At 40.0% G+C, this 21288-nt stretch overlaps 1 protein-coding gene across 1 annotated transcript in view; it reads left to right on the top strand.

The window, feature by feature from the left end:
- Positions 1 to 21288, top strand: part of CASR (calcium sensing receptor) — a gene marked incomplete at both ends in the record, with an annotated part of 40848 nt that overhangs the window by 9276 nt on the left and 10284 nt on the right. The window contains one exon of the mRNA XM_081088063.1: positions 6937 to 7167. Coding sequence (XP_080944189.1) covers positions 6937 to 7167 — 231 coding nt within the window. The remainder of the gene's footprint in view (positions 1 to 6936; positions 7168 to 21288) is intronic.

Below are 21288 nucleotides of genomic sequence, written 5' to 3'. Positions count from 1 at the left end.
CCCCACGTTAAATCAGGATGCTATTGTGAAAAGAAGGTGGAAAGAGAAGGAAAATAGCAAAATAAAGTGTTCTCTACACAGACACCTCAGTTGACCCTAGTACAGGTAAAGATTTGGCCTCCTGACTCACATACAGTCTGGTGTAATTCATCCAGGAGAGGAAACAGGAAAATAAGGCCAGAGCTCTAAAGAGGAATAACATGTGGGCACCAGCCAAAATGTCCTGTGCTGTAAGTCTCCTTTGAACCTCAGGATTCCAGGAAGTTGGGTGGGCGTTCTGGAATTTAAGATCTTGGCCATGTGTCTATCAGAAGATGTACCAGCAATGATTCACACTCATTATTAAGACCTATATGGAAACTTATCACCCATACAATCTAATCCAAGAATTTCAGCCTGGAATTCCACCTTCTCTCAATTGTCTTATAAGCCAAGCATTCTGTCACCTTCCCACAAAACACTAGTTACTTTTGGCATAGAATTTTTGCTTACATACTATCCCACACCCAAAGAGCCATCGTTGTTGTCTATCATTGTCCACAGCAAACTTTTAACTTTTTCAAAATTTACTTTCTCCTGAAAGTCTTTTCAAGTCATACCCGCCCCCCCCCCCACACACACACACATGCTTTCTGACCATTCTTTCGTCCTCATTTTTGCCATTTATACACCCAGCTTAAGCTTCCAAAGCTCTTCAGTTGACTGAAATAGTAAGGTCAATTATAATTTTCTTTTGTTAACCATTTCTTCCCCTCCCCCCCTAAAATTTATCAACCAACTAACTCATATGCCTCAAAAGTAATACTAACAGGTAATTTATGAGCATAAGACACACAATTACCTCCTGACCTCCACGGAGACACTCCCCACCCTGACCCTCCTCACGATGCTCATCAGCTCTCTCTTCACTGTGATTTCCCCCATTATACTACTCTAAGCTTCATGAGGGCAGGAACCATGTTTGTATTCAGCACTGTGTCCAGAGCGCCTGGCACCTGAATATGTGTAGAATAACGGAATGAATGAGTAGCAGTCTAGTTGATTTGACCTGACAACACTACTTAGAGTCCTTTGCAGAGAATTATTTAACCCTCAATCAAGCACTGGCCAGTGCATTCTAGGCTGTGATTGGAAGAACCTGGGTCACACGCCCAACAATCAAGTTTGAATGGGGCATCATGTAAGTAAGTATGGAACTGCCTTCTTCCTCTGTCAGGATGATTGTGCACAAGACATGCTTCCTACTTTCCTCCACCATACACAAACTACTCAGTAGACAAAAAAACAACAAAAAAACAGGCATGCATGATGACAGTACCATGGTAATAACAGAAGCCAAACAAAACTGATCTTTCCAGGAATTGCTGGTACTGTTGGGGGTTGAGAGAGGGGAAGTGAATTGAGGTGAGAGCCAAAGGAGATGCAAAAGATGGAGCCAGAAAATAAGGCTGAGGTTAGAGAAGGGAATTGGTCAAGGATTTTCCCTATACTCTTAGCACAGGAAGTGGGCAAGAAGCAATAGGATCCTTATCTGTGTGAACTCTCCCTCTTAGCCCATGTGAATGGGGTGCTTTGTGCATCTTGTGCCACTGTCCCTCTGTGCTGGGAAGTGATGCCAAGAGTAGAGGGGGAGGGTAAATAATTGATTATTAATGGACACGGTGAAATTTTTAACTCGAAAAATTCAACACTCATATGATTTTATTTATATGCCTGCTGTGAGGATGAAACACTATTCAGGTTAGGATTTGAAGTAAAGAAGAAAATAAAAGATGTCATTCAAGTTGGACCTTGAAGGCTGGATAGGGTTTGTGGAAAGGATCTGTTCCTTGGAGGAAATGTAAACTGCAAGGCAAACACACCCAACAATGAAGGTGAATCACAAAACCATTATGTTACGTGGAAAATATTCAGACCAAAAAAAAAAAAAAAGAATACATAACTGTGTGTTCTATTTATACGATATTCTACCTCTAATGATAGAAAACAGATCAGCGGTGGCCTAGGGCTGCAAGTGAGGGTGGGATTAATTTGGAAGGGACATCGTGGTACCTTTGGGAGTGATAGTAGTGGCAGTTACACAGACATGTACATTTGCCAAAACTCAGAACTATACTCTTAAAATGGGTGTATTTTATTCTATGTAAGTTGATTAAGAATACAAAACAATGGAAAGTCCCATGGGTGGGAAAGTACAGGCCTTTCATGGAGATCTGGATGTCACTCAGTTTCTACCCTTTTCCCATTATGGCCTCTTGTGTTGCCATAGTATTATACATGTCTCCACCTCCCACTTTTAAAATATGTCCATTTTCTCAACCTCAGTTTTATACTAGTTAACCTGTTGTAACTAGGGATAGACAACTTAATAGATACTGTCTACTCTGACTCCTACACCTGCGTAGTAGTATATAGTGAAATGGTTAAGAGTTTGGACTCTAGAACCAGACTAACTGGATTTAAATCCCAGTTGCTACCTAATAACTTTATGACCTTTGGAAGTCATTTAATGGGTCTCGATTTCTTCACCTGAAAAAATGGAGATATGAAACATAAATTTATTATGAGGATAACATTAGTTCATATGTATAAGGTACTTAGGATACTGCATATATATATATATATATATATATATATATATATATATATATATGTATGTATATATAGTAAGTGTTCAGTAAATATTAGTCTTGAGTATTATTCTTTTGAAGGTGAGGAAAGTAAGACTCAGAAAAGCCAAGATGACTTGCCCAAAGTCATATTTAGCCGATAATAAGAAAGGCAACATCTGCCACAGGCATTCTTTCTCTGATGAGGCCAAGGTAACTGTTAAAAGAACCATGTGCCCAGTTGGTTCTCTGGGCACATGTTTTCTAGCTCCTGAGAGCCTAGCCAGGTCAACTGATGGTTTCATAGTAAAGATACTGATCCATAGCCCTTAGTCTTCTGGTGTACTGCTGTCATCATTCTTATATGGAACAGTTGTTTTTTTGTACTTACCCTTCTCTTCAGGTAATGCTCAGCTGTTACTAAAACATTATTGCACTACTAGAGGCCCAGTGCACGAAATTCTTGCACTCATTGTGGGGAGTCCCCTCAGACCGGCCTGTGCCCTCTCACAGTCCAGGAGCCCTCAGGGGATGTCTGACTGTCAGCTTTGGCCCACTGCACTTGCCAGCCGTGAGCCCAGCTTCTGGCTCCTGCATTGAGCATCTGCCCCCTGGTGGTCAGTGTGTGTCATAGTGACCGGTTGTTCTGCCATTCGGTCGATTTGCATATTAGCCTTTTATTATATAGGACTAGAGGCCCAGTGCACAAAAATCTGTGCACTGGTGGGGGAGGGAGGTGGGGGGTGTCCCTCAGCCCCACTTGTGCCCTCTCACAGTCTGGTAGCCCTTGGGAGATAACCATCTGCTAGCTTAGGCCCACTCCCCGGGTGGCAGATGGGAGGCCCGATCCCTAGGTGCCTGCCCCACCTCCCCAGGTCACGCACATGGCAAGGTCGATCCAGGGGTTGGGACACCACCCTGGGTCGCGCACACAGCAGGGCCGATCCGGGGATTGGGGTGCTGCCCCAGGTCGGGTTGCACATGGGACACCCCAGGTGGGTTGCACATGGGACACCCGGGCGGGCCAGCCAATCGCTGCTGCCCCACCCGGCCGCCCTGGGTCAGGTCGCACACGGGATGCCTGGATGGAGGCCGGGCGGGCCAGCCGATCGCTGCTGCCCCGCCCGGCCACCCCAGGTCGGGTCACACACGGACGCCCGCCACCCTGGGTCGCAGATAGCAGGCCCGGATGGTGGCAAGGCAGGCGGGATGGTGCTGTCCTGCCCTGCCTGCAGTATGCAAATTAGCCGCCATGTTTGTTGGTTATTAATTTGCATATCACGCTGATTAGCTAATGGGAGGCATAGCGAAGGTATGGTCAATTACCATGTTTGTCTATTATTAGATAGGATGGTGATTCCAACTCCCCTCTTCCTTAACAAATTGGTGGAAGTTTTATAATAAGTTTATTCCATGTTTTGAGTATTTACTGAAAATTAAATATGTGCTCATAATTAAAACTTGACATGTAGCCCTAACAGTTTGGCTCAGTGGATAGACCAGCCGTGGGCAAACTACGGCCCGCGGGCCGGATCCAGCCTGTTTGAAATGAATAAAACTAAAAAAAAAAAAAAAGACCGTACCCTTTTATGTAATGATGTTTACTTTGAATTTATATTAGTTCACACAAACACTCCATCCATGCTTTTGTTCCGGCCCTCTGGTCCAGTTTAAGAACCCATTGTGGCCCTCAAGTCAAAAAGTTTGCCCACCCCTGGGATAGACTGTCTGCTTGCGGACTGAAGAAGGGTACCAGGTTCGATTCCAGTCAAGGGCATGTACCTTGGTTGCAGGTTTGATCCCCAGTAGGGGGCATGCAGGAGGCAGCTGATTGATGTTTCTCTCTCATCGATGTTGCTAACTCTCTATCCCTTTCCCTTCCTCTCTGTAAAAATCAATAAAATACATATTTTTTAAAAAATTGACATGTAAAATATGATATTTATTTATTTTTTAAATATATTTATTTATTGATTTCAGAGAGGAAGGGAGAGGGAGAGAGAGATAGAAACATCAGTGATGAGAGAGAATCATTGACTGGCTGCCTCCTGCACGCCCCCTACTGGGGATGGAGCCTGCAACCCAGGCATGTGCCCTTGGCCGGAATCGAACCTGGGACCCTTCAGTCCGTAGGCTGACGCTCTATCTACTGAGCCAAACAGGCCAGGACTAAAATATGATATTTAGCTGTAGCTTTCTTAAAAGATCACAAAGGAAATATTTCCCCAAAAATATCCAAAACTTCTCTTTTTCTTTCATAAAGAGAAAATTAACATTTTATCCTATGAAAACCACAATTCTTATGACATGTCTACCTTACCACTATTAAGTAAAATCTTTTAGCACATTTTAAAACAAATTCTACTAATATTTCTCTGTTTGCCTGTTTGTTTCCTTGTCTTAATCTGGAAGGTTATTTTTCTTTTTAAGTCAGAACACAGAACATTGATTATAGTTATAGCTCAAAGAAAGAAATTGTACTGGCCCTTTATCCTATAGTTATACTATAGTTTTCAGTAATTTGCTTTTCAATATATAGGTTTAAGTTCAACCAATTACATAAAAGCCTTAAATTCTATGGTCCTCAATGGTAGATTTTTTTAAAAGTGACCTATGTCTTTTCACTTTATTTGAAAGTTGTTTTGTTTGTTTGTTTGCTTATTTGTTTTTGTTTGAGTGTAGAACTTAGATCTTTATGTTTTTATCCTAAATCAGCCTGATCCAGCTTGGCTAAAACTTCCAGTACAGCCATAGTGGGAACAGACTTCTTGTCTTGTTCATGATCTTAGGGGGAAAGCAGTCAGCCTTTTTTTAAAATAAATTTTGATTGATTTCAGAGAGGAAGGGAAAAGGAGAGATAGAAACATTAATGATGAGAGAGAATCATTGATTGGCTGCCTCCTGCACACCCCCTACTAAGGATCAAGCCCGCAACCTGAGCATGTGCCCTTGATTGGAATCAATCCGGGGACCCTTCAGTCCGCAGGCCAATGCTCCATCCACAGGCTGATACTCTATCCACTGACCAGCTAGGACAGCAGTCAGTCTTTTACAATTAAGTATGATGTTACTAATGTAGGTTTTTCATAGATGTCCTTTATAGCATTGAGGAAGTTCCCTTTTATTCTTAAATGGCTGAGAGTTTTTATCTGGGATGGAGGTTGGAGGTTATAAACATGTTTTCTGTAACAATGGAGATGATCATATGGTTTCTCATATGGTAGCATGTTAATGTAGTCAAATGCTAAACTAACTTTGCATTCCTGGGGTAAACGGAACTAGGTCACAGTGTGTTTTTCTTTTTGTAGATAGCTAGACTCGATTAGAGATACAGTGGAAGCGAGCACCCCTGCACTTGGAGGCGGGATCGTGCCTTGCTCTTGCTTGGTGCCTCAGTGACCTCTAGCCCTGGGTGGGTCCCACATAAAAGACCAGCTGCTGAGTGCCCACTGCCTCCTCTTGACCCACGTCAGGGGCACTTGGGAAGCAGAGCCGGGAGCCTGGTGATGCTTCTGTAGGCATACCCATTAAGAGCACAGGCTTTGCACCCCTTGCTAGCTGTATGGCCCTGAAAAGATACTTTTGTTTTCTGTGCCTCGGTTACCCAAAAATAAAATGGGGTAGTAGTACTATTTGTTGTGAAGATTCGATTCGATAATAAGTTATTTAGCATTGTTCCCCAAAGGGAATAAAATATCTAGGGAGGTTTAGTCATTATTATCATTACTTTGTTTTGTACAAGGGCTTGGTGACCCATAAGACCCTGTAAAAATAAGGGATTGGCCGTAACTGTTACAATAAGACTCCACCCACAGCCTCATGTATTTCTTCCTCCCACTCCCCTCCGTTTGAGTTTTGGTAGCGAGACGCTTCCACAAAAACAGTAGCACAGAGAAAGAAGGTGCAGATTATAAAGGCACGTAGTGCCTCACTCCTTCCCCAAAGCCCATCTCAGAAAACACCAAGAACGGCTCTGGCTTACAAACCCATCCCTCCCGGGGCACCACCGGATGGTAATGCACCTGTAGAAGTCTTGTCTCGGCCTTTGGTGAGATATCTCTCCTTTCCTTCCCTAATTTCAAGAAAGTCCTTCCTACCCCAGGTACAATTTAAGTACCACGTAAAGCCCCTAGCTTACCAGGGCTGCTGCTAACACATGAAGTACCCCAGCATAAATTAGAAAAAGGGGCCTCTTCCTCAAGTCATGTTCCTTCCACTTTATTAGATCAAGATAGTTTACTGCCCTTTCTCTGTGCAAAAACCTACATAACCATATGTGGCAGCCCTGCGGCTTATACTCAGAATATTCATCTCTGTTCCTCTTTAGGTCCTGAAGCACCTACGTCACCTAAACTTTACCAACAATATGGGGGAACAGGTGACTTTTGATGAATGTGGTGACTTGGTGGGGAACTATTCCATCATCAACTGGCACCTCTCTCCAGAGGATGGCTCCATTGTGTTTAAGGAAGTTGGATATTACAACGTCTATGCCAAGAAAGGGGAAAGGCTCTTCATCAATGAGAAGAAAATCCTGTGGAGTGGGTTCTCCAGAGAGGTATGTGCTGCCCATCTGAACACCAGATGCCTCCTCCACCATGGCAGGAAATGTGCTGGGCTTTGGAGGGCCTTGAACTGTTCACCACTGGACTTCCAGAATGAGTCCACTTCCCTCAGCTCACTCTGCATCGCCAGGCTCCCCATGAAATCCATGAGTGTTTGGTGTACAGCAGAGAATCCTTGGGACCTGAGCCCCATGCTTATTATTTTAAAACAATTTTATTCTTTACAAATCTGACTCCCTGGTTAGTAATAGTTTCCTTAACTAAAACTTTCTCCAACTGGAGCAAAATATTTAAGCAAACACAAACATCACTCAAGGCAGGGCCTGGGTAATTAATTCACAAAGAGGTAGTTCCCTATGATTCAAACATCACAGGGCTGCTGACTTATTAACCAAAATGACCATTTATTTTTCTCCCCGGGAGATCTGTAACACATAGGAGGGTGTTTGTGACCATGATCAGGGTCCTACCCCTTGAATATCACTGCATTTAGACGCCTGGTTAATAATCAGAAGCCTCTCACCCAGTGAATATGCTCTCCAGGAAAAGACACATGATATGCTAAAATGATGACCATTTTGTGGTGATTGAGTCCCAGAATGTAATAGGCTACTGAGGACCCAGGTCCTCTGTAATACAAATCCTGGACAAGAGTTAAATCCTCTTTAACTCTCCCGAGATGCCTGGATGAAACCCACTACATTACTCTTTGCGTTTGCCTTCCTAGTATCACTTTTGAGTCTCTTGAACTATTTTATAAAACGTGACCAAAGATTCAACTTCATCTTTTGCCAAATGCTCCTTAGGTTGGTTGGTGGGTTTCTTATCAGATGCTATAATTTTATTGGTTCCCAATGTGTAGGATACTTACCCGTGCAGAGGTCTACTATAGATAGTGACGCTTATCCACAGGGTGCGAGTCATTGCTAGCCTCTACCTCAGAGAATGGATTCTCAATTTTAAACATGTCACAACCCTTTCCAGAGATTTGGGGCTTCCAGAGGTTATACAACCCTGTCCACTAATTATACCCTTGTCTAACTTATCACAAGTTTCAACTGACTATAATCTAAATTGATCAGCTATACCGGTGGTGGCGAACCTATGACACGCGTGTCAGAGATGACACGTGAACTCATTTTTTAGGTTGATTTTTCTTTGTTAAATGGCATTTAAATATATAAAATAAATATCAAAAATATAAGTCTTTGTTTTACTATGGTTGCAAATATCAAAACATTTCTATATGTGACACGGCACCAGAGTTAAGTTAGCGTTTTTCAAAATGCTGACACGCCGAGCTCAAAAGGTTCGCCATCACTGAGCTATACTATCACTGATTCTCTGCTGTTAAATCACCGAGGTTATCTTTTACCTCCATTAATGTACATAATTGATTGTCTCTAATAGGTGTATGTCTCGTCTCCCTTCTTGCATGGAAACTATTTCCTGTATAGTTCTCTATAACCTAAAACAGTCTGTGCACACTGTGGCTTTAAACATTGGAAAATGAATAATAAGGATTCTTTATGAACTCAATCATTTATGTTCCTGAGGTAGTTGACAGAGTTATAAATTAAATCTAATTTTTCCACAGAAACGTTACTTCAAACTTAGTACACATAGGCACTCAACAAATATTAGGGTCTAATCCACTTTTTTCTGCATATTTTTATAGAAATGGCCACAAAAATGCCATCTATATTTAACTATAGATAATGTATTAATAATTTCCCTACATAGCTCACAAAGTTGTTAACAAAATCAAGGATGCAAAAATTAATAATGCAAACTGTTATTAATATAGCATTTATGTATATAAAAGCCCAGCGACCATGACAGCGGAATGACCAGAACAACTGGTCACAATGATGTGAACTGACCACCAGGGGACAGACACTAATAGAGGAGCTACCCCCTGGTGGTCAGTGCGTTCCCACAGGGGGAGTGCTGCTCAGCCAGAAGTCGGGCTCATGGCTGGCTAGAGTAGCAGCGATGGCAGGAGTCTCTCCCGCCTCCACAGCAGCACTAAGGAGCAGTGAACCAAATGGTCAGGAGCAAGCAGGCAGGCAGTTAGGAGTGAGCAGGCAGGAGGTAATGAGTGAGGGGTACCAGATTGCAAGAGGGTGCAGGCTGGGCTGAGAGCCCCCCTTCCCTTGTGCACAAATTTTGTGCATCGGGCCTCTAGTTATAATATATTAATCAATGTCTCAGTTCACTTTCTAATGAAGCATTTTAGAGCCAAAGTTTCTTTTTTTGAGCTAGAGGGTATTTAAATATCTTTGTATCCAATACCCGAATTTGAAGTTGATGACACAGGTTTAGGAGGGCAAAGGTGACTTCCAAGACAGGACATATGGTCAGTATAAGAGTTGAGACTAGGATCCAAGTGCTCTGACTCAGACCCTAGTGCTCCATCTTCTACACTATACTCTCCATAATTATTTCCTTATTTTATTACAACAAAAAAGAAGAAAAAGAAACATCTTCTTTGTGGTCTTGGAATTCAGATGGGCTTCCTTGGCCAGAATTGGATAAGCATCTTTGATGAAGTTATTCAGAAGAATTAAAGATACTTGCTGGCTTTTTGCAAAATGGATTTTTCTTGATGGTTTCCCAGTCCACTCCTTTGGTGATAGGATTTCTCTTTAGCTAAGGGATGCAGAAGGAGGCAGTAAGAGGGCTTAGAGGTTGGCATTATTCTAATTCTTCACTATATAAAGCAGGATTTTGGTACAATGAAAAGTACAGACTTTGGAATACTTACCTGGGTGTGAATCCAAGCTCTCCAATAAGTCACTATATGACCTTGAGCTTTTTTTTTAACGATTATGAAGAAAAAGTTGTCATGACAGAGACTGCTAGAGGCCCCCAATATTTGTTCTCCCCCTTTTCTTTAATAATAGAACTCAATTTTAACTGGGCACATGACCATCCAGAATAAAAAATTTCCCAGTCTCAAGTAAGTACGGCCACATGACTAAATCCTGCAGAATGGAATGCAAGTGGCAGTGTTATGTGGTGGAATCTGGGAACCTTCTTTTAAGAAAGTGCTTGCAAGAATCCTTTGCTCTCTTCTTCATCTTTTCCTTGATCCTGCTTCCTAGAAAACAGATGCCCAGCAGATAGCAGCTAGACTTGGTGTACACGGGGATTTTTGCTGAGTGGCGTCAGACCTTGTACTGACATGGAGATTGAACCTATATAAATCTGGTGAACACCATTCACCCTACCTGGTGACACACTGAAAACTTGCCTCATACCACCAGAGGCTCTTTCAGTAACTGAGCCTAATAGGCAGCCAGCAGGTGGAGGCAGGCAGAAATGGACCTAGGGGTCCCTTAGGCCTTTTTGCTGATGTGTCCCCAGGCTTGGTGCTGGTGGAATCCTGCCTTAGTGCACACCTTGGTCCTTCCCACGCACATTCAGGCCCAGCAGAGGCAGCCACAAAGTGACAGGTAGCTCAGGACCAGTCACAGGCAGTGTCTGATATTGACCTGCACCAGAGTTCCTCCTAAGAGGCCCTAGAACCAACACCCTCAGTGGCCAGGATCCAATTAGTTTCGCAAGTGGCATATCCAAAGGGAGATCTCAGCAGGCACCAGAATCTGCTGAAGCAAATTTTGCTTAGTGTGGTCAGTACCTACACAGCAACTCATACACTGTGCTCAAGGTTGAACCTCACAGCCAGCCAGCCTGAGAGCTGAACTCACCCACAAATGGGCCAATAGCAATAAAAAGTCAATTACAACAGGGGAACGCACATAACCCATATAAGGAACATTCCTAGAGTACCCAACTCAGGTTATCAAGGAGACTGCACCACTAGATCCCACAGGACACCTATTATATAAGGACACCTACCGATACCGGAAGACATAGCATATCTACTTAATTCATAGAAACAAATACAAAAAGGCAGCCAAAGTTGGTAGACAAAGAAACATGCCCCAAGTGAAAGAATAGGAGAAATCTCTAGAAAAAGGGCTAAATGAAATGGAGGCAAGCAATTTACCAGATATACAATTCAAAAAACATGGTTATAAGGATGCTCAAGAAACTGAGTAAGAACTACAAGGAACTTATTGAGAACTCCAACAGCATGAAAATAGCCATAGAAACCATAAAAAAGAATCAGTCAGAAATGAAGAATACAGTATCTGAAGTGAAGAAATCACTAAAGAAATAAATAGTAGGTTGGATGAAGCAGAGGATCAAATCAACAATTTGGAAGACAAGGTAGCAGAAAACACCCAATCAGAGCAGCAAAAAGAAAAAAGAATCCAAACATATATGGATAGTTTAAGGGACCTTTGAGACAACAAAAAATATAACAATATCTGCATCATAGGGGTACCAGAAGGAAAAGAAAGAAAACAACAAATCAAGAACCTACTTGAAGAAATAATGGCTGAAAATTTCCCTAACCTGGTAAAGAGAAAAGCCACTCAAGTGCAGAAAGGGCAGAGAGACCCAAACAAAATGAACCCAAAGAGGCCCATACCAAGACACATCATAATTAAAATGGCAAAGTTTAAAGACAAAGAGAGAATCTTAAAAGCAGCAAGAAAAAGACAGTTAATTGCCTACAAAGGAGCTCCCATAGGACTTTCAGCTGATTTCTCAATAAAAACATTTCAGGCCTGAAGGAATTGGTATAAAATACTCAAAGTGAAGAAGCAAAGACCTACAGCTAAGACTACTATACCTAGCAAAGCTATCATTTTATTTTTTTTAACTTTTTTTTATTGCTTAAAATATTACAGAGTAGTACATTTGTCTCCTTTTTTCCCCCTTGACCTTCCCCAGCCTCCCCTACCCCTCAGTGTCTTGTGTCCATTGGTTATGCTTATATGCATGCATTCAAGTCCTTTGGTTGATCTCTTATGCCCCCCCACAACCCTCCCCAGCCTTCCTGCTGTAGTTTGACAGTCTGTTTAATGCTGCTCTGCCTCTGTATCTATTTTTGTTCATCAGTTTAGAATGGTCTTTATTATCCATAAATGAGTGAGATCATGTGGTATTTTTCTTTCATTGCCTGGCTTATTTCACTTAGCATAATGCTCTCCAATCCATCCATGCTGTTGCAAATGGTAAGAATTCCTTCTTTTTTACAGCAGCATAGTATTCCATTGTGTATATGTACCACAGTTTTCTAATCCATTCGTCCGTTGATGGGCACTTAGATTGTTTCCAAATCTTAGCTATGGTAAATTGTGCTGCTATGAACATAGGGGTGCATATATCCTTTCTGATTGGTGTTTCTGGTTTCTTGAGATATATTCCTAGCAGTGGGATCAATGGGTCAAATGGGAGTCCCATTTTTAACTTTTTGAGGAAACTCCATACTGTCTTCCATAGTGGCTGCACCAGTCTGCATTCCCACCAACAGTGCATGAGTGTTCCTTTTTCTCCGCATCCTCTCCAGCACTTGGTCATTTTTTTGATTTGTTGATGATAGCCATTCTGACAGGTGTGAGATGGTACCTCATTGTTGTTTTGATTTGCATCTCTCGGATGATTAGTGACTTTGAGCATGTTTTCATATGTCTCTTGGCTTTCTGAATGTTCTCTTTTGAAAGGTGTCTATTTAGGTCCTTTTCCCATTTTTTTATTGGATTGTTTATCTTTCTTTTGTTAAGTTGTATGAGTTCCCTATAAATGTTGGAGATTAAACCCTTATCAGAGATAACATTGGCAAATATCTTCTCCCATGCAGTGGGCTTTCTTGTTGTTTTGTTGATGGTTTCTTTTGCTGTGCAGAAGCTTTCTATTTTGATGTAGTCCCATTCGTTTATTTTCTCTTTAGTTTCCAATGCTCTAGGACAGTGATGGCGAACCTTTTGAGCTCAGCGTGTCAGCATTTTGAAAAACCCTAACTTAACTCCGGTGCCGTGTCACATATAGAAATGTTTTGATATTTGCAACCATAGTAAAACAAAGACTTATATTTTTGATATTTATTTTATATGTTTAAATGCCATTTAACAAGGAAAAATCAACCAAAAAGATGAGTTCGCGTGTCACCTCTGACATGCGTGTCAAAGGTTCGCCATTACTGCCCTAGGAGATGTATCAGTGAAGAAATTGCAAGGCTATCATTTTAAATTGAAGGAGAAATAAAGAGCTTTCCAGAAAAGAAAAGGTTCAAGGAGTTCATTACCACCAAACCAGTGTTACAAGATATGTTAAAGGATCTTCTTAAAGAAAAAGAAAAAAAAATAATAAAAAACAACAGAAGAACATAGTTACAAAGAATAAAATGGCAATAATATGTAACTTCAATAATCACTTTAAATATAAATGGCTTAAATGTTCTAATCAAAAGAATAAGGTAGCTGAATGGATACGAAAGCAAGACCCATACATATGCAATCTACAAGAGACCCACCTCAGAATGAAAAATACACAAAGACTAAAAAGTAAAGAGATGGAAAAAGATATTTCATGCAAATAGAAATGAAAACAAAAGCTGGGGAGAGCATTTGAGATCTTGCTCCCCATCATGTTGTCAATTCGGCTCAAATAAACCCTTATAAAAATTCAAAAAACAAACAAACAAAAAGCTGGGACAGCAATACTTATATCTGACAAAATAGATTTAAAAATAAAGGCTATAATAAAAAACCAAAAAAGGACACTACATAATGACAAAGGAATCAGTCCAACAAGATGTATAACCCTTCTAAACATTTGTGCGGCCAACTTAGGAGCACCGACCGAAATATGTAAAGCAAATCTTGATTGACATAAAGGGAGAGATCAACAGTAATACAGTCATTGTAGGGGATTTTAACACCCCTTTGACCTCAATAGATAGATCTTCCAGACAGAAAATTAATCAGAAAACAGCAGCCTTAAATGACACACTATATCAAATGGATTTCATTTGTATCATCAGAGTATTCTACCCCAAAGCAATAGGATTTATATTCTTTTCAAGTGCTTATGGAACATTTTCTAGGATAGACAACATGTTAGAACACAGAACAAGTTTCAATAAATTTAAGAAGATTGAAATCATATCAAGCATCTTCTCTGACCATTATGGTATGAAACTTGAAATCAATCACAAGAAAAAAACTGAAAAACACACAAAGACATGGAGGCTACATGTTACAAAACAATGAATGGGTTAACAATGATATCAAGGAAAAAATCAAAAGATACCTTGAAACAAATGAAAATGAGAATACAACAAGCCAAAACATATGAGACACTGTAAAAGCAGACCTAAGAGGGAAATTCACAGCATTACAGGCCTACCTCAAAAAACAAGAAAAATCTCATATCAACAATCTAACTTTACACTTAAAGCAACTTGACAAAGAACAACAACGAAACCCAAAGTGAGTACAAAAAAAGAAATAATAAAAGATGAGAGTAGAAATAAATAAAATAGAATCTAAAAGAAACAACACAAAAGATCAATAAACCAAGAATGGTTCTTTGAAAAGATAAACAAGATTGACAAACTTTTATTCAGACTCATCAAGAAAAAAAAAGAGAAATGACCCAAATAAATAAAATCATAAATGAAAGAGGAGAAGTAACAACTGCCACCACAGAAATACAAAGAATTGTAATAAAATACTGTGAACACTATATGCCAACAAATTGGACAATCTGAACAAAATATATAAATTCCTAGAAGCATGCAATCTTCCAAAACTGAATCAGGAAGAAACAGAAAATCTGAAAGACTAATTACAACTAATGAAATTGAATCAGTAATCAAAGTTTTCCCAGTAAACAATAGCCCTGGACCAGATGGCTTCACAGGTAAATTTTACCAAACAGTCAAAGAACTAACACTTGTTCTTCTTAAATAATTCCAAACAATTCAAGGTGAGTCCAGCCAGCATGCCTCAGTGGTTGAGCATTGACCCATGAACCAGGAGGTCATGGTTCAATTCCTGGTCAGTGCACGTGCTGGGGTTGCAGGCTTGATCCCCAGTATGGGGGAAACAGGAGGCAGCCAATCAATGATTCTCTTTCATCATTGGTGTTTCTATCTCTCTCTTCCTCTCTGATCCCCAATATGGGGGGAACAGGAGGCAGCCAATCAATGATTCTCTCTCATCATCAGTGTTTCTATCTCTCTTCCTCTCCCTTCCTCTCTGAAATAAATAAAAACATATTTTTTAAAAAAGTCAAGAGGAGGGAGAGACCATGCCATCTTGAAAAAGAAGAGTGGCTGTGATAGAAAGCCCAGCCTTACCTTCAACTGGGGAGACATCGGATACCTCCTGGGACCCTACAACCGCAATGCCCAGGGACCAGCTGCCTCAGCTGCAAACCCACAAACACAGAGATTCCAGCCTCCCTGACTGCAGGTGCCAAAAAGTTTGTCCAAGGGGAGACAAAGTGGAGCTGAATACGCGCACAGGTGCTGTACCTTCTCATGGAACAGATAGAAGGAACAGCTGAATCGAATAACATCCACCTTGAATTGGCAAATTAAACACAGCTGGTAAGGCAATCCATGGATGGAAAGGTCAGAGATCAACTAGAGAAAGCTCTGCCTCCTCAGATTCATCTGGGTGTTTGTTGTTTGGGTGTTTGTTGTTTGCATTTTTTGGATTAGTTGTTGTTTGTTGTTTGCATTCATCTCTGGGTGTTGGTTGCATTTTTTTAATTAGTTGTTATTGTTTTGGAGTTTTCTCCCCATATACATATATTTTTCCCCCTTCTTTTTTCTTCTCTTTCTTTTCTCTCTTACGTTTTTTCCTTTTCTCAATATCATTTTTGTACTCTTCTCTCACCTAATTCTCTTTTCTCTGGTGGTCACCTTTATTTGGGGTTATTAGTATCGTGAAAACAATTGTGTTTGGTGCCCTGTGCATTGTGTCTTGTCATGTTGTATTTTGTGCCTTAAAGTCAATACAGGAAAGAGAGAGCTACATAACCAGACACCTTTCAAGGTGCAATCATGGGGAGATAAAAACAAAACAAAACAAAAAAAAAACCCCACATACGAAAGAAAAGGAGGAATCACTGGAAAAGGAAGTAAACGAAATGAAGGCAAGCAATATATCAGAGAAAGAATTCAGAGCAATAGTCATAAGGATGCTGAAAAGGCTGGAAGACAAATTCAACAATATGTGTAAGAACAAAGAGGAAATAAAGAAGAACCAAGAAGAAACGAAAGATGACATCCCTGCAACAACAACAAAACACAAGAGAAAGCATCAACAGTAGACTAGAAGAAGCAGAGGACCACATCAGTGAGCTAGAAGACAAGGTAGAAAAAAATACCCAAGCAGAGCAGCAACTAGAAAAAAAAACAAACTTAAAAACAGGAGGAGAGGCTAAGGGAACTTTGGGACAACATAAAACAAAACAACATCCGCATAATAGGGGTGCCAGAAGGAGAGTAAACTGAGCAAGGAATAGAAAACCTGTTTGAAGAAATAATGACAGAAAACTTCCCTGATATTGGGAAGAAAAAACTCACACAAGTTCAAGAAGCTCACAGAGTCCCAAACAAGATGAACCCCAAAAGACCAACACCGAGACACATTATAATTAAATTGGCAAACACCAATAACAATGTAAGATTCTTAAAGGCTGCCAGAGAGAGTCAGAAAGTTACCTACACAGATATCCCATCAGGCTATTGACTGATTTCTCAACAGAAACACATCAGGCCAGAAAGAAATGGAATGAAATATACAAAGTCATGCAAAGCAAGGGTCTGAATCCAAGAATACTGTACCCAGCAAGACTATTGATCAAATTTGAGGGAAAAATCAGGAGCTTCACAAACAAAAAAGGACTACGGGAGTTTATTACCACCAAACCAGCAATGTAAGAAATGCTAAAGGGTCTGCTGTAAAAAGAAGAAATAGTAAGGTAAGAAGGAACACAGGCATAAAGAATAAAAATGGCAACAAACAAGTACCTATCAATAATAACTTTAAATGTGAATGGATTAAATGCCCCAATAAAAAGACAAAGAGTAGCTGAGTGGATAAGAAAACATGACCCATATATCTGCTATCTATAGGAGACCTACCTTAGAACAAAGGACTCACACAACTGATGGTGAAGGGTAGCAATGCTTATATCTGACAAATTAGACCTCAAAGTGAAGGCCATAACAAGAGATAAGGAAGGCCACTTTATAATATTAAAGGGAGCAATTCAACAAGAAGATATAACTCTGGTAAACATATATGCACCCAATACAGGAGCACCCAAATACATAAGAAAACTTCTGGAGGAGATCAAGGGAGAGATTGACAGCAATACAGTCATAGTAGGGGACTTTAATACCCCACTAACACCACTGGACAAATCCTCTGAACAAAAAATCAGCAAAGAAACAGAAATCCTAAATGACTCACTAGATCAGATGGACTTATTTGACATCTTCAAAACATTTCAACCCAAAGCCACAGAATATACATTCTTCTCAAGTGCACATGGGTCATTTTCAAAGATAGACCACATATTGGGACACAAGCAAAGTCTCTTCAAATTCAAGAAGATAGAAATCATATCAAGCATCTTCTCATATCACAATGGCATAGAATTAGAAATCAACTACAATAAAAACAATTTAAAAAATCAAACACCTGGGGCTAAATAGCATGATTGGGTTACCAAAGAGATTAAAGAAGAAATAAAAAGCATCATGGCAACAAATGACAATGAAAACACAACAATCCAAAATCTATGGGACACAGTGAAAGCAGTCTTGAGAGGGAAGTTCATAGCTCTACAGGCCTGCCTCAAAAAAACAAGAAAAAATGGTAATAAATTATCTAACTCTACAACTCAAAGAGTCAGAAAGAGAGCAACAAGAAAGGCCCAGTGTAAGCAGAAGGAAGGAAATAATAAAGGTCAGAGTGGAAATAAATGACATAGAGACCAAAATAAAAAATACAAATGATCAACAAAACCAAGAGCTGGTTCTTTGAAAGGATAAACAAGATTGATGAACCTCTAGCCAGGCTCACTAAGAAACAAAGAGAGAGGACCCAAATAAACAAAATCAGAAATGAAACAGGTGAAATAACAACCGACCCAACAGACACACAAAGGATTGTGAAAAAATACTAAGAACAACTCTATTCCAACAAAATGGACAACCTAGATGAAATGGACATATTATTAGAAAAATACAAGCTCCTAAAAATCAATCAGGAAGAATAAAAAAAAACCTGAATAGGCCTATAACTACCAAAGAAATTGAAGCAGCGATCAAAAATCTTCCAGCAAACAAAAGCCCTGGTCTGGATGGCTCTACAGGGAAGTTCTACCAAGCATTCAGAGAAGAACTAAAACCTATCCTCCTCAGGCTATTCCAAAAATTTCAAGAGGAAGGCACACTTCCAAGTTCTTTCTATGAAGCCAGCATTACCTTGATTCCAAAACCAGATAAAGACACCACAAAAAAAGAGAACTACAGGTCAATATCCCTGATGAGCATAGATGCTTGCTAAAATCCTCAACAAAATTCTAGCAAATTGAATTCAGCATTACATTAAAAAGATCATATACCATGAACAAATGGGATTCATCTGGGCATGTAAGGATGGTACTATATCCACAAATAAATAAATGTGATACATCACATAAACAAACTGAAAGACAAAAACCACATAATCATATCAATCAATGAAGAAAAGGCATTTGACAAAATCCAACATCCTTTCTTGATAAAAACTCTCAGCAAAGTGGGAATAGAGGGATCATACTTCAACATAATAAAAGCCTTATATGACAAACCTACAGCCAACATCGTATTCAATGGGCAAAAACTAAACATATTTCCCCTAAGAACAGGAACAAGACAGGGATGCCCACTTTCACCACTCCTGTTTGATATAGTACTAGCAGTGCTAGCCATAGCAATCAGACAAGAAGAAAAAAATAAAAGGCATCCAAATTGGAAAAGAAGAAGTAAAACTGTCCTTATTCACAGATGACATGACATAGAAAACCCCAAAGACTCCATCAAAAAACTACTAGACCTAATAAATGAATTCAGCAATGTAACAGGATACAAAATTAACACCCGGAAATCTGTGGCCTCTTATACACCAATAATGAACTCACAGAAAGAGAAACTTAAAAAAAAAAAATCCCATTTACCATTGCAACAAAAAAATTAAGATACCTAGAAATAAACTTAACTAAGAACGTAAAAAACCTATACTCGGAAAACGATAGGCCATTGAAAAAAGAGATAGAGGAAAACATAAACAAATGGAAGAACATACCATGTTCATGGATTGGTAGAATCAACATCATTAAAATGCCCATACTACCCAAAGCAATCTACAGATTCAATGCGATCCCCATTAAAATACCAATGGCATATATCAAAGAACTAGAACAAACTCTCCAAAAATTCATCTGGAATGATAAAAGACCCCGAATAGCCACAACAATCCCGAGAAAGAAGAACAAAGTTGGAGGGACCTCAATACCAGATATCAAGCTATAAATATGTCTCTCTTCTCCACGTCCAGCTCAGCTAGAGAGTGATCTGGTTCCTGAGTAGGGGTAGCTGGGGATTGAGAAAATGAAAGAAAGAGACAGACACAGAGATGGAAAGAAAAAGCTGGGGCCAGGTGGGACCACTGTCCTCTGACCGGGACAGGGACAGAGACAGTGACAGTGACAGTGACCAGAGCCGATACAGCGTATTTATTTTATACAGCAAAAAACAGGAAGTTTTATTAAAAGTCAAGACAAAGGAGATTATTTGCAATCTTGGGTGGGCCTGAGTTGTATTCATTCCTGGTGCTTGGCTGGATTTAAATAACAAAACCCACCCCCTGGCACCTGGGCGGAAGGTCAAGCTGACAACATTCCTGCCTTTTGTCAAAACGCGTTTCCAGGACATGGCTTTGCCAAATGCTGTTGGAAATAGCTGACATTAATTAAAGAAATGCCCATGTGCCTTCCCAGGTGCTGTCTACATCAAGCTGTATTACAAAGCCACTGTTCTCAAAACTGCCTGGTACTGGCACAAGAACAGACATATAGACCAATGGAACAGAACAAAGAACCCAGAAATCGACCCAAGCCATTATGCTCATGAATATTTGACAAAGAGGGCAAGAGCATACAATGGAGTCAAGACAGTCTCTTCAATAAGTGGTGCTGGAAAATTTGGTCTAATACATGCAAAAAAATGAAACTAGATCACCAACTTACACCATACACAAAAACAAACTCAAAATGTCTCAAGGACTTAAATATAAGACAGGAAACCAAAAAATTCTTACAAGACTCTATAGGCAGCAAAATGGAAGACATATGTCATAGCAGTATCTTTACAGACACAGCTCCTAGGGCAGTGGAGACTAAGGAGAAAATAAACAAATGGGACTACATCAAAATAAAAAGCTTCTGCACAGCAAAAGAAACCATCAACAAAACAAGAAAGCCCACTGAATGGGAGAGCATAATTGCCAATGTATCTGATAAGGGTTTAATCTCCAAAATGTACAGAGAACTCATATAACTTAACAAAAGGAAGATAAACAATCCAATCAAAAAATGGGCAAAGGACCTAAATAGACACTTTTCAAAAGAGGACATTCAGAAAGCCAAGAGACACATGAAAACATACTCAAAGTCACTAATCATCTGAGAGATGCAAATGAAAACAACAATGAGGTACCACCTCACACCTGTCAGAATGGCTATCATTAACAAATCAACATATGACATGTGCTAGAGAGGATGCAGAGAAAAAGGAACCCTCCTTCACTGCTGGTGGAAATGCAGATTGGTGCAGCCATTGTGGAAAACAGCATGGCATTTCCTCAAAAATTTAAAAATGGAACTGCCATTTGACCCAGTAATACCACTTCTAGGACGATATCCCAAGAAAACAGAAACACCAATCAGAAAGGATATATGCACCCATATGTTCATAGCAGCACAATTTACCATAGCTAAGATTTGGATACTGCCTAAATGCCCATCAGCAGATGAGTGGATTAAAAAACTGTATTACATCTACACAATGGAATACTATGCTGCTATTTAAAAAAAACAAAAAACTTTTACCATTTGCAACAGCATGGATGGAACTGGAGAGCATTATGCTAAGTGAAATAAGCCAATTGGAGAAAGATAAATATCACATG

This window comes from Myotis nattereri (genome assembly GCF_964212035.1).
Source record: "Myotis nattereri genome assembly, chromosome: 3".
Lineage (NCBI taxonomy): Eukaryota > Metazoa > Chordata > Mammalia > Chiroptera > Vespertilionidae > Myotis > Myotis nattereri.
Note: the sequence above shows the minus strand (reverse complement) of the source record. Positions and strands in the feature narration are given on the sequence as shown.